The following is a 26474-nucleotide window of genomic DNA, read 5'->3' as shown; positions in this document are numbered from 1 at the left end:
GCAAAATAAAAAAGACCCTCAATTTCTCTACATGGTGCCATCGAGCCCTCTTTTATTAACACGCTCTTGGGACTTGTCCAAGAGGAAATGGCTGAAACGTAAATAGAATGACTTATCTAATGACCCAGCCATGCGTCTAACTTCCTCCAGGGAGTTTTCGCGTTTAGTTCTAATTTAGAGCTGGTAGAGGAGTTGTTTTTACTTGAAATTGCCGCTTTATTTTGGGTAAAAAGAGGTAATGATATGAAATTTTACCTGCGATTTTTGTCTTTGTTATTTTAGTTTGTTTTTAGAGCTCCGTATCTCAAAAAGAAAAAACGGAACCTTTATAAGATCATTTTGCTGCAGTCGGTCGGTCGGTCGGTCGGTCGGTCGGACGGTCGGTCGGTCGGTCCGTCCGTCCGTCCGTCCGTCCTGTGCATGTTCATCCCCTTTAAGTTTTCGTGAAAAACATCCTTGTACCTTTTGTATTGTCTACCCGGTTTCCTCCCACAGTTCACAAGCTCACCCTAAAGAAGAGCTTTTGGTAGGCGGTTTTCTTGCATGCTGTATATGTAACCAGCCCATCTTAAGCGGGATTTTGTAATCATGACTTCAACGCTCAAGGACCGATACGTTTGAGGCATGGTTTAACTATTTGATTCTTAAGAGGTGTCTCTGTTGCAACTTGTTTAATGCGTACGGCACCCAGGTTTTTCGCTTCCATATCCCATATTCGGGGTTTCTTATTGCTCGGTACACTGCAAATTTCGTTTTTGTATGTACACAAGTCATGATTATAGAAACCCTGTCTTTTAATTTCCAGGATGCTCTTGAGGCGCTGTTAATCCTGTGCTGAATTTCAGAGTCGATATTGGCCTTTTCCGAAATCAAACTGCCGAGGTAATTAAATTCCGCTACAAATTCCAATAATTCTTCTCCGATTTTTATAGCATTGTTATGATCTTCCGGGGGAGTGCACATAATTTTAGTTTTATCGATGTTCAGCTTAAGGCCCAAAGCCTCGTATGCCCAGGTATATGTATTTAACATTTTAATTGCTGTAACGTTTTTGCAACTAGAGCGCAGTCATCAGCGTATTGAAGCTCTGTGATGAATTTTGTACGTGTTTTTGCGCTTGTACGAGTCTTTTTATGTTGAACAGACCGCCGCCGTCGTATCTGTATCTAATGCCCAAACCTCTCTCCTGCAGTTTGCTATCCACTATAATGGAGAGCGCCGCCATGACTATGTTGAATAGAAGAGGCGCTCCTAGTTGAAATTAAATACATCTCGAAATACATATACTCAGACAAGTTGACAATTATGACAAATACAATTAAAAGACAACCAAATAAACGAGTAACCTCTAAAAATTATTTTTCCTATCACACGGAAAAAAAGCTAAACTGGCTTAAAGATTATTAATCTTGAACCAACGATATGCTAGTTTCCCCATTCCGCAAATCTAGTTATACTTCTTTTCAAGGAAACCTTATCCTTAGAAGCTAAGAAAATTTATCTTTTATTTAAGATTTACCTAGTATTGAAATTAAGATTATACTACACTCCAGACAATTCGAGATAAAATCTTGTTTCGAGTACTACTTATACTTATTTTTAAATTAGCAAATTATTGCATTAAGTATAGAAATTCTTTGTGTACATGTAATAATTACTTTATTCAAGTGTAATATCACCTACTATAAAATAAAGCCTCTTCTTACTTTTAAGTTAGTTACTAGACGCGCCGACTAGGTGGTTTATAAAATTATAAAGTTTTTTTGTTATCGTTTGTGCTTGTGATATGTGAAAATGGAGGGCCTTCTTCAGGCATGGGAGATGACGGTTTGATCCCAAAATTTCAAGGTAAGTTTAGCAATAATCCTACAGTATTTGATGACATTGGTTATTGGTTGGAGGTTTTCCATTTTTAATAGGTATGGAATATTGAAATATCACCAGAATAACCCCGAATATGGTTAATACTTTTTAAATTAGATTAGCCAAACATCACCTACCAAATTATATGCTTTTCGTAATAAGAAAATACAATAAAACTGTGTAATTTCCCAATATAGGTAGATATTGAACAGCGGCATCGCTAACTCAAAACGAGAAACGATAATAAAAATTGTTAAAACATAATTGAATCATTCCAAACGCGTACATACATACCTAGTTTACCACCAATGTATAAGAAATAATGCATATTAAAATGGAGTCCCCCTAACCTCAAACCAATGTCATCAAATAATGTAGGATTATTGCTAAAATTACCTTGAAATTTTGGGACCAAATCCGTCATCTCCCATGCCTGAAGAAGGTCCTCCATTTTAACATATCACAAGCACAAACGATAACAAAAAAACTTTATATAAAGTATCCGGCGCGTCTCGTGTCGCAGAAGAGAAACAGAAACCAAATGAAGATAGGAATCAGGAATGCGCTGTTGCGTTGTTGCTGTTGGGGATGGTCACTTAATATAAGAATAGTAACTCTTGGGAATGGGGTGTTATTCTCGCGCCGAGAATAATATACTTATTTAAAGTCTTAATACACCGATTTCAAGTAAAAGTTTTAAAAAAGTTAAGAATACCTACTTATTATTATATAAAAGCATTTATACTTCATTTAATAATAGTTTCTTCGTTGCTAAAGGATGTATTCACTTGTTAGTAATATAAGTTTTTCTTAAATATAAGTCATTTTATTCTTTTTTTAGATTCAAAATTACTTAAAGTGAGTATAACTATATTTAAAAAGCAAGTGTAAAAGTAAAATAGTTCCAAATATTTGTTGTACTCATGGAAAGAATACTATCCTTAAAGAAAGTGTAAAATTTTAAGTGTATGATTGTTCTTGAATATAGAAATGATTTTTTCCGTGCACTAGCGACTAATAACTAGCAAACTATATACTGTGTCCCTAGTCAATAATAGATTCCTGGCCATGATTTTACATTAGTTTTTGTAGAGATAAAGTTGCAGATGAAATAATAAAGCTAGTTTATTCTTTATAACTTATTGGAGGTATTTTTCAAGACGAATTGGATTTTAAAGAATTTTTCTAAAGTTCTTTTCACCAATTCCTCTAAAACTCTTTCTATTTTTAAACTTACGTTTATAAGCCTTTAATTAAACTTATCCTTCAGTTTTCTTAGTTTTAGCACTTCGTTTCTTCAGATAAAATAAACTTTAAAGTTTCAGAAAGGTGTTTAAATTCTTTTGCTCAGCTCTTTTAAGACTACTTTGTAAAGTATTTCTTCAAAAATAGTTTAGAAAAGCAAGGTTTGTTTTATCTCCACCTTTTAACTGTATAAATTACTAAAAAGAAGAAAACTATTTTATGGTTAGAAAAGTTAAAGATATGTACGATTACTAAATTTAGTTTCATATATTTTTTTACGTTTTACAGAAAAAAAAAACACCAAATATATCTGGTTTGTATAGCGTCCTCTATTATTGTATCAATGTGTATAGTTCTTAAAAAGAAAATCTCAACAAATTAGATAACAAAAAAAAGTCCTCCTACTCCTAAAACCGTCTCAAATACTGACTTTTATCAAAGTCCTGAAGCTGTATGATGAGTTATAACTCAAGAAGCACATAAAATATTATCACAGATTAAGTATACTATATGTATACAGAGAAAAATCTTATCCCTAATTCGTGGTACGAAAATTGTTTTTTATGACGATGTGCAAACGAGTAAAATTTCCTGTGCGCAAAAATAAACTCGCGTAAAATAACAATAAACAGCGTAATAGAGAGATATCGCTAAACCGAATAGCGTGCATGGACGTTAATAAGGCCAGGTGTTATTATTTCCTTTACGTGAAGTGGTATTAACTCTCTTCATTTATAGTTATCGGATCGGAAAGAATTCTGTTCGCGTCGCGTCCGCTATTTAAACATAACCTGACTTCAAAACTTTGAAATTGTTTTGTTTACTAGGTATTTTAAAACTAAAGGGCTAAAGTGCTTATTTCCAGTGCTTTATTGTTCAACGTCTGCCAGTGGGTTTAGAGCAACAAGCAACAAATTCTCTTAGAAGGGCTAAGTCGTCATCTGCTGTAAACCTAAGCCTCTTTATAGGTTCTTTAATATTGGAAGAGGTGGAATCCATATTTTGGGCCATATTTATTTAATTAAAACTAATCCCAGCTACTTAAATATCAAATTACCTAATAAAACTAAAGTAATAATTCAAAACAATTCAAACATAACCTAAAATAAAAGATCTCGCCGGCCGGTCCCGGTTGTCAAATATCGGCACATGCCCATTTAAGTAATTTTTAAACGTTATTTAGAAATAGCGCTTGGTGTAATTGATCCGCAAATTACGTCAGGCGGTAACGTTATTAGCGGGCGTTGCGTTAAAAATTGACTCGCGCATATCGTAACCATGCGCGTAAATACTGCATGACGCTATTCGGTTTTGCGATATATCTCTAATAACTGTGCCGGTCAGGCGCTGTGCACAATTTTAGAGGTTATAAGTGGGCGTGCTATGTGCGCAAACTAGTAACCTAACTAGTGCCCGATTCCGAAAATTGGAACCAGGAAAAGCAATAAAGAAAAAACAAAGATTTTAATCTGTATAATCTGTGATATTATTTTCAATAGGGTAAATATCTGTATCTTTTAATTAATAAATTAAATGTTCCATTTTGAAATTTCATTGCCTTTTCGGAAATTTCGTGTACATCAGCAAACCGTAATGGCCAGCCGATGAATTGTAACAGGCTCGTGAATATTTTTCGAAAAATAAAACAAAAAAAATAAACATTACACACTCACCTCTAGGATTTACAGTTAAACGAGCGAATCGTTTTTCAAATCCTTCAATTTAAGCACCGAAAATAAAACTGACGAAGTTTTTCAGCCAGGTTGAAAAATGGATACGAATATTTTTTTCCGGTTCGGTTTTTTCTCGATGAAAATTCGAAAATTCCACCAAATTATGATATATCTAATTTTTGAAACGAACAGAGAATGTGATTATTCAAAATTTGTTATTGACGAATTCCAATAACATGCTTTTATTTAACTGGTTTGCCAAAATCTGCAAAACCATTTTTCCAAATAATGAAACTTGCAACAATAGTATACAGGGTTGTTCACCACATACAACACGGAGTATTATAACTAAGCGATTAGTTTTTTACAAATTGCAAGTTTTGGGTTCGTTGAAGGACTATTAGAGCTACAATTTAAAACTATTTTTACAAGATACAGAGTGTCCCAAATAAATAAAAAATATCAAAGTTGTATTTTTTTAAACGGAACACTCTGTATATTATTACATTTTTAGTTTCTACGATTAAAATAAAGGTAAATTTCATTAAGGTTTATCACACTTAAACCTTAACATTTTTAAAATATTATCAATTTTGTGAAATTGCAGCAGGCTCCATTTCGCCAAGGGTATCAAAGTTTTAATACTAAATATTTACTGAAGTTTAATTATATTGATCAGTTATTGTGTTGCAATAATAGAAATAATACTACCTCATACAGAGTGCCTAAAAATATATATTAAATAATTACTACTTTTAAATGGCAATAACTTGTTTAATTTAAATGGAACACCCTGTATATTTTAGGAGAATCAGATACATAATTTTATTGTCCATCAAATTATATTATACCATTTTTTACCTATCTCTTCAAGTTTTCGTAGAAAATGCATTTTCTTATAATTTAGACCTTATTTTTAGATTTTAGATTGTTTTTAAAGCAACAAATATACAAGATGTACAGGTGCTAAAAGCGATAATATTACCAGCCTATTTGTGTACAAAAATAAAACTATTTAAATCTTTATAAAAGAGTATACCATTAATTAAATATACCACCATTATTTTCGCCCAAATATTAATTAATTACATATTTAATTTTGTTAGTTAATAAATTATTCTAAGTAAATGTGGATTTGGAATCAGAAATCAATATAATAATAAGTTATGAACATGAACGTCTCTGTTGTTATAAATAAGTATTAGTCAAAAAATTAAATAATTTTTTTTTAGTATTTGGAGCAATTATTATTAATCTACGCAAACAGTCAATTAATGTAGTTTGAATACTGAAATCATATTCATTGGTCCTCTTTTACAAATATTTAAACAATTTTTTTTATATTTTAATGACGTAAACGAACTATATCGATAATATTAGTATCTGTACGCTTTAAAAATTTGTTACATCTTTAAAAATAATCTAAAATGTCAATATTCCATGGCTATATTGATAATTGAGGTCTAAATTATAAGAAAATGCATTTTCTACGAAAGCCTGAAGACATTGGTAAAAAATGATATAATACTATTTGTTAGACAATTAAATTGTGCATCTGTTTCTCGTAAAATATACAGGGTGTTCCATTTAAATCAAAGAAGTTATTGCCGTTTAAAGCTAGTTATTATTTAAAATAAATTTTTAGACACTCTGTATAAGGTAATATAATTTTTATTATTGCAACACAAAATTTAGTAAATATAAATACTTCAGTAAAATATTTGGTTTTAAAAACTTAAAAACGCCTAAAGAAATAAAGCATTAAAGTTATTACTGAATTTTGACAAAAACCTAAATATTTCAAAAAAGGTAAGATTAAAATGCGGTAAACCCTAATCAAATTTACCTTTATTTTAATCGTAGAAACTAAAAATGTAATAATATACAGGGTGTCTCATTAAAAAATATACAACTTTGATATTTTTTATTTATTTGGGACACTTTGTATCTTGTAAAAATATTTTTAAAATGTAGCTCTAATAGTCCTTCAACGAACGCAATACTTACAATTTGCAAAAATCTAATAGTTTAGCTACAATACTCTTACCCTGTAGATTGCATCAAATAAACTTTTAGTCACGTGATCAAGCTTGACAGGCACAGCGTTGCCAACTGTTAGATAGTTTCTTTTAATAAAAATATTTTATGAAAGAAAAATAAATTTATTATAAATATATAAGTTATTATTTACATCAACAAAACTCGCCTCCTTAACAGCACTTAAGGGACACAAAAGGCCATTACTACCGCGTTCCCCTTCAAAATATTCTAATAAGGTTTCGATGAGTTTTTTGCAACGGCTATTAAGCTATCTTGTACACTTCGCACTGAAAGAGAAACCTGAATCCTCAGCGGGAAATTAAAATTTCCCGTTTTTTATTATAAGTTATGAGAAATCAAAACAGAGTTCCTAGTAAGGACATTGACATTTCCAAACGATTGCTCATCTGATAAACTGATAACTCAACTGTGAAAATAAATAAATTGCTCCCATATAAGCACTGTACTATTCAACTAATTACGCCCTTTTTTTGCTAAAAATATTTAATCTCAAAGAGACAAATGAATGTATAAAAAATTTGCTGGAGGTAATGCTGGGATGAGATAGACTACCTCTCCCAATGAATTCTAAAGCCGATAGTCATTTTTTATCTAAAATACCTGTCACGTTGAAATAAAGGGGCGGGAAAAATGAAAAAGAACGAACATTTTAAATAAGTTGCGCACATTAAGTGGCGGAAATTTGATGGATTATTTTTTTAAAAGCTTACCTCTCTAAACGCTTTATCAATTTTGCGGGTTTCTTTTTGAAATCGCTCGGTTTTTTTTTCTTTTGGGACTAAACAATGGGTGGTTTTTGAAAAATGTTCAATCAAAACCGCTTTGTTTCATTTTTAGCTAAAATAAGTTTGGATATAATTAATTTATGGAATATTATATTATATATAATATTTATATAATTTCTTGTAATTTTAGTGGTATATTAAATACTGAGTAGGGAAATACAAGTATCATCGAAAAAAAAACGGTGTCGAAGAGGGCTTTTTCTAAAGCCTGTCATTTTTGACATATGACACAAACATATGGTTTTTTAAATAGAAATTTGGCTATAACTCAGTAATTTTGTGAAAAAACAAATTATAGTTTATATCGTTGAAAAGCTTACAAAATGGCGCTTTTTATGTAGTCATGGCCAACTATGGTTTTGGAAAAAATCGGAGAACACAAACTTATTAGGGATCTGATCATCTACAACTTTTATCTGAAAACTTTTTGTCTAAAATAGATTATAAAGGAATTAGGGACAATTTTTAAAATAGCCAAATTTGTTTTTTTCGAAATAACTAGTAAGGCATGAACTTTTTCAAAAATCTGAAAGGCGCATATTTATGACCCCACAAAACTGCAATTCTTTCCCCGTATAACCGACTCTCTATCTTCAGTAGTTTCCGAGACACCCATAGAGAACATCGCAGGAAAGTCACCCTGTATATTTTATTTAATTAATAAATAAAATCGATAGGTTGCATAAACATTTTTTGTTTTTGCAAAAATGTTTTATCGACGTTTACTAAAAATTCTATACGCATTAGTTGTACACGAAAAAGCTGATAAAAAAGTGTAAATCGTAACCACGAAAGTTATGTTTTGTATGTAAAACATTATACTTTCCGGCTAAGCTCAACATTTCCGAGTAACATACACGGAAAAGCACAAAAATAACCACGATAAGAGAAGCCAACAATGCCGGTACGACGGTTTTTAAAATTTAAACGAAAAAGATAACATGGAAGAAAACAAATACCTTTCACATAGCGTCGCGAATATTTCTTGAGAGGATAAACTTTGATTTTCGAGAACTTTAGCGGTTTAAGTTGACATTTAAAATACAAGCTGCATATTATTTTATTTACAAACACTTATATAATGTTGACATATGTGATTTTTTGAAAATTTTGACTCAATATTATCTATGTTTGATACCAATTAAACTTTTAGTTACGCAATCGAGGGCGCGATTTTTAAATTCATCGTTGTGAACCATGAACATATTCGGCGCCGGGCTAACTAACTGGAACTTAAATTTACCGCTGGGGATTCAGGTGGTAGCTCTGCTGTAAAAAATATCAAGTGGCCCCATTTACTTATTTATTTGCTGCCATTGCCATTCGTTTTGACATTTTAGTTTTGTATTACGAGTTTTTGGTTTAAAAGAATTGTGTTGTGATACTTAAAACGGGAAATTTAGAACTGCACAAAAGATAAATCATGGCTTTGCGAAGTCAAAACCTCATAACTTCAATTTTGTCGATTTTTAGATAGATGAATCTATTACTTAAATAGTTCATCCTGCACAAGAGCATAAACCCCTTATCTCAATATTTCAAGTGCCGCGCTGCAGTTATGAATGAAATATTGAGATATTGCGTTTAAGCTCTTGTGCGGCATGAAATATTTAAGTAATAAACATCTATCTAAAAATCGACAAAATTCAAGTTACGAGTTACAAGGTTTTAACGCAGTGACGATATATGTTTAACTGTTTTGAGTTAATTTTAAGAAGATTGTAGTTTCTAAATAGAAAATTATAAATTTTAGTAATTTTACTACATTTTTGAAGTGGAACTTTTTTACGCGAGCTAGTAGTAAAAATTCAAGGTATGAAAAGTGGTAAAAACGCCAAAAAACATTTGATTTAAAGCTAATAAAATCATTATAATAAACTTGATACTGTACCTCTGTACCAATATCTTCTGATTGTGAGCTAGGAAGTAAATTTTCATGCAAATTTTTATCGATTGGTTTGTAGCTTCTGAATAACTGTCTACATAAAGCATCTAGCTCATTTGCTAGCTCACAATTAGAATTATTAGAGTTAAGCAACTCGCATTTTCATTGGAGGACATTGTCATATTTATTTCAAATCAATCATAATCAACGAGAATATTCGTATAATTTAATAAAATTACTGTAAATCACTATAAATAGGGAACAAAACATGTAAGCAAAAACAGACCACACTAATTGTTGGCTAGGTTCAAAATTTCTTCTCTTAAATAAATGTTAACGGGTGTTAACATTATTATGCATTTGCCTAAAAGTGTGTATTTTGGATGGTGTTCTACAAAATTTGCAGGCTATTAAGGGAACAGAAAATGTGCAGATTCCTGAAATAAATTGAAAATAATATTTATATTAAAACAGCATTAGATGTCACTTTTCCACATGTCCTTCAAATTAATAGTTGTTAGTAAGAAGTTTCACACAATTTTTTTTTATTTTTCAAATATAATATTATACTTACTCTATAACTAATAATTTGGTGTCCCCCCCCTAGAATCTACAATCAATCCAGAGTGAACCTAAGACGTTATGGCAGTTATTCCTGACTATAATATACACATGGTATACACAAATTATTAAAAAAATTTAATGAAAAAATAATAATATAAAGCTACAAAAACATAAACAGACAAAGCACATCTAAAGCCAATTTTTCAACAAGTTTTGGTAGGTAAAAGGTTAAAAACCCGCCTTTCGTGCCTACGATGCATGGTACAAAGAATACAAGGTATGATATTGCGCAGGTTGGTCGCTACGTCACAGGTGATAACTGGCGCTATTGGTCAGCACTCTCCGCGCGCCAGTTCATATCGTCAAGATATTGTTATAAACCTGTTTTTTTGTTTATATACCGTCATTGAATTATCGCTAAGCAAGTTACTGTGGAGCAGTGCGTAAGGAGTCGGGCTAGGAAGCGAGAGACCGGAGTTCGAATCTCGGCCGGGACATAACTTTTTATTTATTTTTTAAATACTGTCGTATTCTATAGTATATTGTTGTAGTATAAAAAAAAGAACTATTTAATCTGTTATTTTTTAATCTCAGGTATTAATATAAATTGATTGTTGGTACAACACCTCATTTAATATAAAATAATATTCTACTTTGTGAAATGTATCGGGCACTAATTGTACTTAAAAGTAATATATTTTTAGTGATATACCATATTGTAAACTATTTAATATTTCAGTCACTTAAAAAGTTAATTTGCATTGAATAATTGCCTACCATTAAAGGAAATTTGAGCTATATAATCCTTGATGGTCATATTCTGGGTATGCAAATACTTCCTCTAAATTTTGGGTTTCGTTCAACCGATTTATTCTCAAAACCTGAAACATCTACATATAAAAAGAAGCACAGGTCACTAATTATAATAGACTTCACCCTTGGAATTACTTCTATCACAATTACAATACATTCATCTGCATTGGCATTTTCTACTTTTCGATGGGAAACTTCAACTTCCCAACATTTTTTAAATGATGTAACAATTCCTCTTGTGGTTACTTTTCCATAGATATCCTCATCTCTGTCCTCATGTGAATTCAGAGGCAATGAACATGAAAATTATTTACCATAAACATCGCAAACTAAAAACCTAATAAACAATTTTATACCGAATATAGAAATAAATTTAGTATTCTTACCTATTATTATCGTCCAAATCCATGTTAATAGATAATTATTTTTAAATATATTTTTGGAACTGCTGGTTTTAGTAACTATTAAATTAAACGAACTAAAAAGTCTTAAAAATAAACAATTCTTAACCATAACCCCAAAAAATGCAGATCTCCGTCAACTTTCTTTATTTTTTATTTATTCATTATTTTCCTAGTGACGTCACAGGTGGTATGCGCGAACTGAACGAAATTGGAGCCGCTATCGATCATACCTTGTATTCTTTGTACCATGATCTAAAGCCAATTTTTCAACACGTTTTGGTAAGTAAAAGGTTAAAAACCCGCCTTTCGTGCCTACGATGTACTAAAAGCCATCGTAAAACACCGGCCGGACGTGTTCTGTACCAGAAGAGTAAGTAAGCGCTCGCCACTAACGCCATCTATTTTATTCCTCCCGAAAGGCGGCCGTCCATTAAATAATAACAGAACGGGCTTAAGCAATATACGAGCCTTTTTAGATGTCTTTACGACGGTGTTTTTTTAAAAGTATCGATGAGTGTGTGATTGATTTGCTTGAAAAGGTTTTTTTATTATAGATAGAGCAAGTGTCATTAATTTAGAGAGGGTTTCTGATAAATTACTAATACTGTTACGTTTTTCGTCGGTTCCGTGTGGATAGAAAGTCACCATTTTTTTAAACACTAATTAACTTATTTAACAATAATTAACAAAAACAATAACGATAAAAGACTTATAGAACTATTTACAAACGATTTATAACTAAGAATTTATTTTGAATTTTAGCGCGTCAACTGTACTGTCTATTTATAACTGCCCTCTCTAGGCCACAGCCGCCGGCTTTTATACCGACAGCTAAAGATCTCTAGAATAGTCCATAGATCGTTAGGTGCATATAGAAGGTTTCGATTGTACTCGTATGTACTACTCCATTCCAGTGGAACTCGTTTCTTCTCGAATCTTCGAATGAATCATTACGGTGTCTATACTTTAATGCGATGTTAAGGTCATCCGAGGGCGGGCTATATAGTTAGGTTAGGTCGAGTCCACACCGGTCCGCAACAATACAATAGACCGAAAAAAAAAACGGCGTCAGCGATAGCTAAGAAATGAAGATCGCTGTCATTAAATATGTATATATATATATTAACTGGTTTAAAACATGGTACGTCTTCTGATGCCATCTATCCATAGATAGTCTGTCTCTTCATGCACCGTCTCCGAGAGCTCTTTCCTCCATAAACTTGTCAATCCCTTCCTGCCGACTTCTTTTCGGTCTACCCAACAATACAATAGACCGAAAAAAAAACGGCGTCAGCGATAGCTAAGAAATGAAGATCGCTGTCATTAAATATGTATATATATATATATTAACTGGTTTAAAACATGGTACGTCTTCTGATGCCATCTATCCATAGATAGTCTGTCTCTTCATGCACCGTCTCCGAGAGCTCTTTCCTCCATAAACTTGTCAATCCCTTCCTGCCGACTTCTTTTCGGTCTACCCGGTTTTCTTCTTCCTGCAGGTTTCCAGTATATAATTTGCTTTGGGATTCCTATTTCTACCACTCTTTGGACATGCCTGTACCATATGAGTTGTCTGTTTTTTTATCTCCTCCACTATTGTATGTTTAACTTCCATAATATCTCTTGTGCGTTCATTAGTTATTCGTTGGAGTCTTGATTTGTCTGCTGCTCTCCTCCAAAATTCCATCTCTGTAGCTTCCAGCAGTTGTTTTGTTGTTTCCTTAATTGGCCACACTTCACAGCTGAATGTTATTATACTCTTGATGATGGTATTATATATTAATGTTTTGTTCCTGTTGTTTATGCTTCTGTCCCATAGTAGTAAGCATCAGCAACTCGCTATATTATTTCAAAACGCTATCAATTTGTATTTTACATAGGTATATTACACCTTTGCATTGTACTTACTTCATATTATACGTCGTCCACGGGCAAGAGTGTTTACCAGCGTCTCTTAGCTTAGCAATGAGCTCTAGTTCATTTTGGTTAAATCTTTGAGGCAATTTTGCAAGGAAAAAAATTGAATTTTGTTTTACGGCAACAATCAAATTTTAATTTTGACACTGATCGATGTCCGTCAATAAAATTATAACCCCAAATCAAATGACAATGCCAATTACTAAAAGGAATATGCAGTAATTTAATTTCAATCTCTTTCATCTGGTTGGCAAGTCATTGAGAGAGTTCGATAAAATGTGACGATTCCTTATTTCCAGGAGATATAAACAAAATTTCCGTCCATTATATGCGGAACACCCTGTATATTATCAATTAAAGGCACAATTTACAGCCGTTCTACTTCAGTTACCCAAAAATAATTTGTTTTATTCAAATTCTTTCGCGTTTTTGTCTCGAGACGAGTATAAAAGAAAGAAAAAAAAAAGATAGCACCATTAATCTTGACCAATTACATTTCTTCGGCTTGATATTCGAGAAGATCTTTTGAATATTTCGCAATAAAATTAACAGGGCTCTCGCCCATTACAACTAAGTAATGGCCTCACATAAAAGTTCCAACGATAAAACAAGAGAAGTTTTTAAAGAATTTAATCAAGATTGTTAATTACTAAGTTTTATTTAGAAAATCTGTCGTAACGTTTCTATTGTTATTTTAAGTGATTCAAAATAATTATAATCAAAAAAAAATCAGTAATACAATACCTTTTTAATAATATTGTTATGTAAACTCATCTGCGTTAAATCCAAACGAACACCAGGGGCTTGTAACACAAACCGTACAAGTCCTACAATTGTATAATTCTCTATTTTTATTTATTACACACATTTTTGTATAGAATTGAATGCTCTACAAAAATGGTGTCTTATAATTTTTCGATAAACCTACTCCTTCAATAGTTATTCACGGTTAAAGTTAACTACTGGGTAAATTTCTAAATTCTTCAACTTTTTAACAAAATTATGATTATTTTCGAAAAATTTAATCTATTACCGAACGAAGAGTTCGAGATTTCTAAACGCTTCATTTTTAATCAGGATAATTTTAAATGGTTTATAAACAAAAACATTGATTATTTCATAAATTCAAATTCTTTACAATTTTTTACACTGATTAATATTGATACAAGTTTACTGCAGTTGACAGTACGGAATGGTTAAAGGATTCTGGATAATGAAAGGCTTAGAAATTGTGACAAATTTGAGAGTAGTTAATAATACTGCATAAAGAGCTGTTAAATTGTCAGAAGATACATTAATATTTTATCTAGAAGTGATGATGAAAAACAATATGTGATTGAGATTGTAAGCGAGTATAAGAAGAAATATCAAAATCCAACTAAAGAAAGTTTATTAAAATAAATCAGCTATACTTAAATGGTTTAAACTTCATTATACTTAAAGATTTCTTAATTCCCAACCTTAACACCATCAGAATTGTATATTTTTACAGTAATAGATTAAATTTTTCGAAAATAATCATAATTTTGTCAAAAACGTTGAAGAATTTGGGAATATACCCAGTAGATAATTTTAACCGTGAATAATTTTTGAAAGAGTAGGCTTATCAAAACATTGTAAGAGACCTTTTTTGTAGAGCATTCAATTCTGTACAAGAATATGTGATTTCATAGCTGCGAGAGAACAAGATCGAGAGAAAAAAATATTTTCAAAAAGTGGCAAATGAATCGTCTTTGGGGCAAGGTTTATTGTGAATATTAAGGGTTTACAATAGTCCTGTTATTTTTTTTAGACAATACACTAAAAATTTAAATGGCGTCGTGGGAGAAATGATCAATTTTGTAAATAACGGACACCCTAGTGTAGGTACATATTGACAAAGCGGCATTTCCAAATTTTGGATAATAAACAAAGAGGAAAAGTTGAAATTAACTTGACCCAAATGCAGACTCAGCAAACGACGGAGCGTTAAAACCATGAACAAAAACTCGTATAACTCCTCTTATCCAGCGCCATCTCGTGGCGAATCTACATAATTATTAAGGCGCGGTCCACCGCTATCCTGCTACCCCTCGTCAGATCATAATTACCGCCGACTTTGCGCTCGCAGAGGCAAAATGTAACGCCATATGCTTGGTGACGTTAAAACAACCCCTTTGAATAACGACTGGGATATTCAGTCGCGCAGTTTTTGTTTTGGACAAAAATAGCACCAGGCCAGAGGCATATTATTAACACTTATTATTACAATTAGGATAAAGAGAATAGAGACTTTGTCTGTGTTTAGAAGAAATACGAAATATTTTTCTTTATTATGAGATTAAATAAAAAAAAATCTTCTCAAAATCAACTCAGCAGGTATGAAAGTTTTTACTTAGTTCTACATGTACTTCTGGTTAGTAGTGGGAACTATCGAATGAATACTATCGAAACATTCGATAGTTGCAATTCATTCGAATAGCAAATTCGAATAGAAAAGAATAGCAGTCATTAATGTTAACTCCGAGGAAATTCCTGAAATAGACGTAGAAGAAATAAGGAAAGCCCTCTCCCAAATGAAAAATAACAGAACACCGGGAGAAGACAGAGTAACAACCGAAATGTTCAGATCTGGTGGACAACTTCTACTGCAGAAGATAACGGAAATTTTTAATAGATGCATTATGGAACAAAGAATACCAGAGCTATGGCAAAACGCAACAATCACTCTCATTCACAAAAAGGGTGATAACACCAGACTCGACAATTATCGTCCCATCAGCCTGCTCTCGCACTTCTACAAAATATTCACAAAGGTGCTGACAAATCGCCTGTCAAACAAATTCGACTTCTATCAACCCCCGGAACAGGCAGGGTTTAGAAGTGGATATAGTACTGTGGATCACCTTCAGGCAGTCCGCACTCTCATAGAGAAAAGCACCGAATACAACTTCCCTATATATGTCGCCTTTGTGGATTATGAGAAGGCTTTCGACTCTTACTCTTTCGACGCTACACGCCATCCTCGATGCACTACAAAGTGCCAGAATAGACTACAGATACTCGGGCATAATATCATCTATTTACAAATCAGCTACAATGACTATCAAACTGGATGACATAAATATCACAAATAAAATTAAAATGGAAAGAGGAGTCCGACAGGGAGATACTATTTCCCCCAAACTTTTTACACTGGCCCTGGAGGACGTATTTAAGAAGCTGAACTGAGACAATAAGGGTATTAAGGTAGATGGTGGGATGCTTAACCACTTGCGCTTCGCTGATGATGTCGTTGTCCTGGCCTCATCGATGGAAGAACTTCAAACAATGCTCGAACAACTTCACCACACATCTGCGCAAGTAGGTTTAAAAATGAATTTGTCTAAAACTAAAACCCTAAATGAAAATGAAGAGCAAGCTAATGTTAATGGACAAAGGATTGAGAACGTTAAAGAGTATATATATATATCTAGGTCATGCCATAAAACTCTATGCCACTAAGTGGTCATGCCACTAAAATCAAATCAAACAACCGAAATTTCTAGAAGGATCAAACTCGGATGGGCAGCTTTTGGTAAACTTAACTTTATATTCAAAAGCAAAATCCCAAATAGCCTAAAAAGAGACGTTTACAACAAATGCGTCTTGCCTGTCATGACCTATGGTTTGGAGACTATGACGAAGACGGCACGAAGTGTGAACAGGTTGCGAGTGAGCCAAAGAGCTATGGAAAGAGCCATGATGGGTATCAGTCTTCGCGACCACATTAGAAATGAAGACATTCGCCGACAGACGAGGATAACGGACATCGTAAAGAGGATAGCTAACTCTAAATGGTCTTGGGCAGGACACTTGGCCAGACAGTCCGAGGAAAGATGGGCAAAAAGACTTCTTTGCTGGAGGCCACGCCTAGCAAAACGCTCAGTCGGCCGACCTCCTAAAAGTTGGACTGATGATATCCAAACCGTAGCCGGTAAGAAGTGGATGAGGAGTGCACAGAATCGAAACGAGTGGAAGAAACTGAGAGAGGCCTACATTCTGCAGTGGATGAGTAATGGCTGAGAAGAGAAGCAAAGAATATTATTCTTTAGCATTAGTTAGTTAGGGATAGAATGTCTACAAATGGTACAATGTCTACAAAATGGTACATATATGTTTTGCATTTTTTTATTAATATTCTGTTGTTACACTGCAATAATAATTTTTGTTTTGAATGTAGGAAAATGATTTTTAATGTTTTTAAGCAAAGACTGCTTTAATAAATAATAATAACAGTAATAATTTGTAATACCTATTAACAACAAAATTTAAAATCATTTAATAATATAAACATTTTTTTAGGTAGTAGCAAAATATAAACAACAAATAGAAGTCAAAAGTATTTATATTAGATCCTATTTAAAAATAATATAGTCTCTAAATGTGTGTGTGGCAACGGTGGTTTATTAAATAATAATAATTACAGAACTAATTTGTTATGTTAACACCAAACCAAACCAAATCATGAAATATAAAGATTTATTAATTTTCTAAGCATGCAGTGTAATGGAAGGAAAATATAAATAAAAAATTGGAAATCAAAATTATTTATATTACTTTTTATTACTTTATATTACTATTTAAAGCATATAAGCATTTATTAAAAAATGAAATATCATTTTTAAGGTGTTACCTTTTATCACACTGTCTAATGCCCATACAAAATTCAGTTTTTTAGTATTTGGAGCAATTATTATTAATCAACGCAAACAGTCAGTTAATGTAGTTTGAATACTGGAATCATATTAATTGGTCCTCTTTAACAAATATTTAAACAGTTTTTTTTTATTTTTTTAATGAAATAAACGAATTATATCGACAATATTAGTATCTTTACTCTTTAAAAATTTGGTACATCTTTAAAAATAATCTAAAATGTCAATAGTCCATGGGTATATTGATAAATAAGTTCTAAATTACAAGAAAATGCATTTTCTACGGAAACTTAAAGAGATAGGTAAAAAATGGTATAATATAATTTGATAGACAACTAAACTGTGCATCTGATTCTCGTAAAATATACAGGGTGTTCCATTTAAATTAAACAAGTTATTGCCGTTTGAAGCTAATAATTATTTAAAATAAATTTTTAGACACTCTGTATAAGGTAGTATTATTTTTATTATTGCAACACAATAACAGATCAGTAAATAAACTTCAGTAAATATTTAGAATTAAAAACTTTGATACCCTTGGAGAAATGAAGCTTTAAAATTTTTACTGCAATTTCACAAAATTGAAAATATTTCAAAAACAGTAAGGTTTAAGTATAATAAATCTTAATCAAATTTACCTTTATTTTAATCGTGGGAAACTAAAAATGTAATAATATACAGGGTGTTCCATTTAAAAAAATACAACTTTGATATTGTTTACTTATTTGGGACACTCTGTATCTTGTAAAATTATTTTTAAATTATACCTCTAATAGTCCTTCATCGAACCCAAAACTTACAATTTGTAAAAATCTCATCGTTTAGCTACAATACTCCGTGTCGTATGTGGTGAACAACCCTGTATACAGTTTACTAACAAAATCAAGGAAATAAGACTAAAAATAAAAAAAAATATAACAGTTTAAACTAGACCAAAAATGTTTCCGTTGCGTTTATTTTGCACCTCAATGTAGCTTATATTTTATAAATATTATGGTTAAAAAACAAATAACTATTAAATATGTAGTGACAGGGTTTTCATCAATTTATAAGCCCTAAAAATAAAAAATTCAGGTCAGTTTTCAAATTTGCATTGCAAATTCAAACTCGAGGGGGATTTTAAAAAATGCATTTTTCGCAGATTTGGTTCGGAATTTTATTTTAGTTGCGAAGAATAAGTGGTTGCAACTTGTAAATTTTCCTATGCATTTAAACGGATTAAATTGAAAACGGTTTTTAATTTACTGTTGCTAGCGTGGAAATTTTCGTTTGCGCAGTGGAAAACGCAGAACATTTTGTTTCAGACAATGGCGGTTCCGCAATAAGCTCACATGCACAGGGTGGTTAAATTTGGTCTGTTTTAACAGAGAAACTCTATTTCCTGACTCAATCCTTCAAATGACTCAAGTACATTCTAAGATTCAACCGCCAACTTTTATTGACATCTCTATACAGGGCGAGTCTTAAATAAGTGCAAGAAATTTGTTGTAAATAAGTGTAATGAGGTATTTTTGCAAAATAAAAAAATTTAAAATTTGAAATTTTTTGAAAAAAAAAAATGTGGGATTGTTTATAGTTAAAAAACATAATATCTTGATAATATGGCAACATAGCTAGTGGATTAAATTTAAAAGAAAGAAAAAATCAGTGGTTCTCAAAATTTAAGCAAAAAAATATATTTTATTAAATTTTCAAAATAACAGAACTCGGTTATTTTAGACTTCTTTAAAAAACGGTAAAGAGAAAATATATTTCTTATATCGAAATCTACCAATCATGAAAATATTTGCATTTATTTCTGACTCACCCTGTATACAGGGTGGTCCGAACTGTATTCCGGAAACTTCGGCAGCATATTCTGCAGATAAAAATAAGTAAAAAAGTTCGTATAAATGTATGTCCTAGAATGTATAGTTTCGGAGATACAGGGTGTAGAAGTTTCATTTTTATTACGATTTTTTCCAAATAATTTCTGAAGTAACGTCCACATTTGGATGAAAATTGGTATCTGGGAGTTTTTTGACATGAGAAATTTGATTCTGATGTCAATTTGACTCCTACTAGTAGAGGGCGCCACCTAATTATTTTTTAATTTGTTTGAAGAGTAATAACTTTTCGTCCGTACCTGTATAAAACTACTGAGTGAAAAAATATACATTTGCGACATTTTTTACGTCAAAAAGGTCTCTTGGTAAAAATCGCTACGAAAAATGGTTTTCGAGATATTTAGAATCGAAATTATCAATACCTGTCATCATTGACATAAATTAAACACGTTGACTAAATAATTATTAGATTGAAATCATAAATTTGAAATGTTTTTGTGCTAAAAGTTCAATAAAAACTGTTTTATCATCATTTTTTGCAGAAAAAATTATGATTAATTTAAAAAAAAAAAATTCCCAAATTTATTATTTTAGTGAAATAACTATCTTCTCAACGTGTTTATTTTTCGTCAATAATAACATGTATTGTCTATTTCCATTCTAAATAGCTTAAGAACGGTTGCTCGTAGCGATTTTTACAAAGAGATATTTTTTACGTAAAAAGTCACAGAGATGTATATTTTTTCACTCGGTAGTTTTATACAGATACAGTCAAAAAGTTATTACGCTTCAAAACAGTTAAAACACATGTAGGTGGCGCCCCCTACAAATAGAAGTTATATTGACATCAAAATCAAATTTCTCATGTCAAAAAACTCCCAGACACCAATTTTCATCCAAGTAATTACGTTATTTCAAAAATTATTTGGAAAAAATCGAAATAAAAAATGAAACTTCCACACCCTGTATCTAAGAAAATAAGCCATTTTAAGACATACATTTATACGAACTTTTTCACTTATTTTTATCTGCAGAATATGCTGTCGAAGTTTCCGGAATACAGTTCGGACCACCCTGTATATTTATTGATATTATAATGTACAATGTTTGAAATAAATAAAAGGAAACCTGGCTGACAAATCAAATAACTCCAGAGATACAATTACAGAAAGAAAGGTGCGTAATGTATGTATATGTTCAATAAATATACAATTAGGTGAGGCGGGCGCGCAAACAAGATTTTTCTAATCCAATGAATATTTCACGATTCCATCTTGTTTTTCGCTCACCCGCAGAGGCAAAGACGTCTTCTTTTATCTATTCATTCGACGTTCTGTGTGTCTTCAGCGATATTTTCCCGAATTGGTCTCAGATAAAGTAAGATTGATTGCCGATCCGACAGAAAGAATACAGAAAAAATCGTTGTCTTACCATGATATCCTCTATTTTCGTCTTGGTATCTGCTCTATCTAATTTTAACGCTTATTCAACAGTGTTTTTTTGTCGTGAATTTTCTAGTTCTCACTAACTTTATAATCAAACTTAAAATCGAGAAAATATACCTTGCTGGCAACTGTTACTTTTGGGTCGGCATTTATGTGTGGAAGTAAATCGCATAGGGATCTTATTAAGTCGGAGTGAGAGAAATGCGACCGACCGACGCGATGCGCGACGGTGTGCTGTTGCGGCGTTGCCGATACGCCTTTCCCTATCAAGTAAAGTAAAATCACGATCGCAAACCGCTTATTTTTAAAAGACTTTTTTTTCAAGAGATAATTAGATAAAATCATTAGACATGTTTCTGAGCATCTGAAATTGAATTATAAGGATATCGTTAAGGTATCATTTTTTTATTTTCAAGATCGGATATTTTACAATATGTTTACATAAGAAAAATTCGATAAGGTTGTTTTTTCCATTCAAAAATTGTAAACAATCCATCCATTTACTTTTAGAGCATAGCAATTTTCAGCAATCGTGTAATTTTTTTATTGATAAAGATTTTCACATACTGTCTACAAAGAAAATGCAGCAGAAATATTAACAAAGTTCTTGAAAAAACTACAATCTATTATTTCTAATAGATTTCGAGATATCAATTTTTGAATTCAGAGTTCTACTGACCACTATCGAACACCCACCCAATTCCACTTATTTTTACCAAAAATGCAAGTGTTTCTAGCTTGCACTTAAAAAAATTCAAGCTTTAGGGCAAATTACAACGACTCGTTAATAAATAAACAAATTAAGTATCACGAGACGTAATTAAATCATGAAGCTGAACGCATGACGTAGACCTTTCCCTAGAACTTTAAGTACTGACAGAGGTATTGATTGGGTCGACCGGTCATCTGCGACAAATCTGCTATATCCCCTTCCACATCCCTTAGCGATGTGCACAGTTTCTCGGTTTATTTCAATCCCGGGCCCAAACGGTACATTGTGAAACAAAAAATTGTAGAGAGAAACAAGCTGTAACATAGGATACAATATTTTAATGAACAGTTCTTTCCATAAAATCAATAAAATGGTAAATATACGAAATAATAACCATGTACTGATTTCTTTCGAAAATCGACAATTATGGAACTATGAACGCTTCCCGGACACAAACGGTACATTGTGAAACAGGAAATTGTAGAGAGAAACAAGCCCTACAACATCGGATACAACATTTTAATGAACAGTTCTTTCCATAAAATCAATAAAATGAAACCAAACCAAATCAAAATACACAAAGTAATAAAAACACAAATCACCGCACTTTCCGACAAATCAAAAATATCTGAATTAATAATTATTTAAATAATGATTTAAAAATAACTTGACGGATCACCAATATTTTGTCAACTAGACCAAAACTAGACCATAGACGATAGTCAACATAGAGGCTATCATGTCATCTTCATATATAAATTAGAAAAGTGTACTTTAATGTCTTTTGCACCGTCTGGCGATGCGGGAGGAACTAAATTTGTAGTTCTATATAATTACTATTGAGTGTCTAGGGCCTGTCTATTATAAACCTTTGACGTTCTGTTAAAATGACATTATACTATGTCAAACTTCAAATTGACAATTAATTTTTGTCAATGTCACACAATTTAATTGTGTTAAACATCTTCATTCTCAAAACATGATTTAAAATAAACAATACTAATTCATTATTAAAAATTCACGGTGAAGAAACATTAAAAAAACAAGATTTTTGCTAATAAACCGAAGAATGAAGACGTTGTCCCAACAGAATATTGCTAGAGAAGAACACTGGCCAAAAGTTCACTGTAAAAAAGGACGCCAACAATCACCAATAGCTCTATCACAAAAAACGTCCTACTTAAAGAATTTGGAACCCATAAAGCTAGAAAACTTTGATCAAGATTACATTCTAGACGTCCATCATTTAACTGATTTAGTAGTCCTAAAAATCCCAGACATGTGTCCTTGTAGTAAGCCAAAAATATCTGGTGGTGGCTTAACGCAAACTTACATCTTGGAAAACTTACATTTTCATTGGCCTTCAGAGCATACGATTGATGGTATTAGATATGATATGGAATGTCATTTTGTACTGTATTCAACAAAGTATCGTACATTTAAAGAAGCCCTAGCTCATCCTTTTGCAGTCGCAGTAATGGCCGTATTAAATTTTAAAACGAATTATACACAAAGTAACAATTTTAAAATAATTGCAGAAGCCACGAAAAAACTAAAAGGTACAGGCACCAAACAGAGAACAACTGAGCCACTAAAATTCATAGACTTTTTGCCATATGATCTAGAAAAGTTTTTTTATTACGAAGGGTCGTTTAGTGTTCCTTGGTGTCCCGAATATGTTCATTGGCTTGTATTTAAGAATACTGCTAATATACAAAGTTCTTACTACATGGACATGAAACAAATACGAGGTGAAGATGGTGAATTAGTTGAATCCAATAATAGAACATTGCAGAATATTAATGGAAGAAAAGTTATTTTACGAACTAGATGGTTTTATATAAATATTTAATTTTTAATGTAAACATATACGAGTGTACGACAAAATGTGATTAAATAATTATAAATTGTTAATTTGAAGTTTGACTTCATGTATCACACTTGAACATCGTCATATTTCTGCTAATATATGTTTGTTCTTTGCAAATTCACCTAGGGGTGGGTCGGGGCAGTTTGAAAAAAAACTCATTTAGCTGGGTCCCAATTTGTAACTTATGCTGAAAAAATTACTTTTTTCATTCATGTCCACCTAATTTTTCGTGTAAGGATTAGTTTTTCAATTTCACTCTAAAAACTTTATGATCATCGTTTAGCATTTTTCATGGGCTTTCCAAAAAGGCGCCACAAGTGGGGTGTTGCCATTTAAGATTTTCAAGTGAGTAGGGGTGCCGCCTAAGGGGTAGGTCGGGGTGGTTCAAAAAATACGTCATATGTATTCCCCCTCGATATTATAGAAACGGTTTTTTTTTGATATCTTTTTTGATTTAAAAATTATAGCCATTGTAAGTTTTCAGTGGCCCACCCTGTATAAATGCCGAGGCCAGTGCGTAAGGGACAGGCGATAAAAAGCAGCTGTGACTCCGTGGGTGGATTGAGTGGTCCTGGTGGCTTCTGGATTGAGCGGTCCGAGGTTCGAATCCCACAAATATAGAAAGGGACAGACGATAATAAGCTACGGTGTGCTACGGGACGCGGCTTACTTGCTTTTCGCTCTAAATAAATTAAAAATATATTCGGTAGATTAATAAGTTTTTAAATAGTTTTCCTTTTGTGTTATATCATTATTGTTTTGTTAATTAGTGTAAAATATAAATTGCGTTAAATAAATTAGTCTTTTTATCCATACGGAACCGACAAAAAACGCAACAATATTGTAACTCTGTGTATGTAGTTTACAATGCCACTTTTGTTTAAAAATATTAGTCTTATCGTCTGCTCCTCATTTAGTTTTCGGCCCAAAATTATTAAACATTAGGTAATATATTTAAAAATAGATTGGGGAAAATCGAAAAAAAAAACATCTTAGTTATCCTTAAAAAGTTCCATAAAGAAATTTATTTGCTAGACCAATTCTGGTAATTCGTTAACTTCACTTTGCCGATACCGTACGTCAGTTTCTTGCCATAGACGAGATATAAAATTTTTATTACCGCCATCCTACGAAGCGACTCCGATCCTTTTTAGCGCAAAATGCATCTTAACCTTGGAAGCGGAAGCAACAAAACAAAGAGCATCCACCGTTTCGAGATATATAAGAGGCGAAACATCATTTTTCATAGGGGCGCGTAAAATCGTAACGCGACGGCAAGGAAGATACGTCGGAAGTGTTGAAAATTATTATCCTTTTCCGGAATAGTTTGTCTTTTTGTATCTGTAGCTGGACGCGAGGACTGGATTTTGTATTGTCATCGGTCTGTCAAATGAGTGTAAGAAATAAATTGCAGTTAAAAAGTTTTATTTATTTTCTTATACAGGGTGTCCCAAAAATAGGTGCATGTAATTTAGCCCTTTATAGGTTGACGGTCGCTAAATCGACCACTTTAATTTAACCAACTAATCAGTGCAAGTGTATTATCGCCCAGTTTGTTTGCTATGCTGATTTCTATGCGCGCTTTTGCCTTTTAATCAACCATATCTATACGTTAGCCGAATTGGCGCGGAAAGTTAACGTAGTGGTGGAATATTCGACCAATGAGCATTGGTGACACTGAGTTCGCTGTGTATCATACAGGGTGGGCCACTGAAAACTTACAATGGCTATAATTTTTAAACCAAAAAAGATATCAAAAAAATAAAAAATACCGTTTCTACAATATCGAGGGGGAATACATATGACGTATTTTTTGAACCACCCCGACCTACCCCTAAGGCGGCACCACTACTCACTTGAAAATCTTAAATGGCAACACCCCACTTGTGGCGCCTTTTTGGAAAGCCCATGAAAAATGCTAAACGATGATCATAAAGTTTTTAGAGTGAAATTGAAAAACTAACCCTTACACGAAAAATTAGGTGTACATTGATGAGAAAAGTAATTTTTTCAGCATAAGTTACAAATTGGGACCCAGCTAAATGAGTTTTTTTTCAAACTGCCCCGACCCACCCCTAGGTGAATTTGCAAAGAACAAACATATATTAGCAGAAATATGACGATGTTCAAGTGTGATATATGAAGTCAAACTTCAAATTAACAATTTATAATTATTTAATCACATTTTGTCGTACACTCGTATATGTTGACATTAAAAATTAAATATTTATATAAAACCATCTAGTTCGTAAAATAACTTTTCTTCCATTAATATTCTGCAATGTTCTATTATTGGATTCAACTAATTCACCATCTTCACCTCGTATTTGTTTCATGTCCATGTAGTAAAACGATGATCATAAAGTTTTAAGGGTGAAATTTAAAAACTACCCCTTACACGAAAGATTAGGTGGACAATAATAAAAAAATTAATTTTTTCAGCATAAGTTACAAATTGGGACCCAGCTAAATGAGTTTTTTTTCAAACTACCCCAACCCACCCCTAGGTGCCACCCCCTCACTTCTAATCTCAAAATAGCGATACCCCACTTGTAACTCCTCTTTGGAAAGCGTATAAAAAATGCTGAACGACTGTCATAAAAAAGAACGAAAAAAAATAGAGCCTAAAAATAAAACAAAAATGTCAAAACGTGTCAAAATCAATAGAATTAATTATTTTTATATCCATGAACCATTGCGAGAAAAAAAAGCTGGTACAAAGAAATTTATTA

At 32.3% G+C, this 26474-nt stretch overlaps 2 protein-coding genes across 2 annotated transcripts in view; both read left to right on the top strand.

Moving 5' to 3' along the window:
* Positions 1–26474, top strand: part of LOC115889906 (glutamate receptor ionotropic, NMDA 2B) — a 285735-nt gene that overhangs the window by 166662 nt on the left and 92599 nt on the right. The window lies entirely within an intron of this gene.
* LOC115889908 (carbonic anhydrase 6-like) lies at positions 22791–23764 on the top strand. Its single transcript, XM_030909999.1, has one exon. It carries the CDS (start codon positions 22942–22944, stop codon positions 23722–23724), a length of 783 nt encoding a protein of 260 aa, XP_030765859.1. The 5' UTR covers positions 22791–22941; the 3' UTR covers positions 23725–23764.

The sequence above is a fragment of the Sitophilus oryzae genome, unplaced genomic scaffold (genome assembly GCF_002938485.1).
Source record: "Sitophilus oryzae breed Bouriz unplaced genomic scaffold, Soryzae_2.0 scaffold_857_pilon_pilon, whole genome shotgun sequence".
Lineage (NCBI taxonomy): Eukaryota > Metazoa > Arthropoda > Insecta > Coleoptera > Curculionidae > Sitophilus > Sitophilus oryzae.
The sequence above is the reverse complement of the archived record's forward strand: the minus strand, read 5'-3'. Positions and strand labels throughout refer to the sequence as shown.

Excerpts from the sequence above, each read along its gene's own strand:
- LOC115889908 (XM_030909999.1), top strand. The coding sequence starts at position 22,942 with ATGAAGACGTTGTCCCAACAGAATATTGCTAGAGAAGAACACTGGCCA.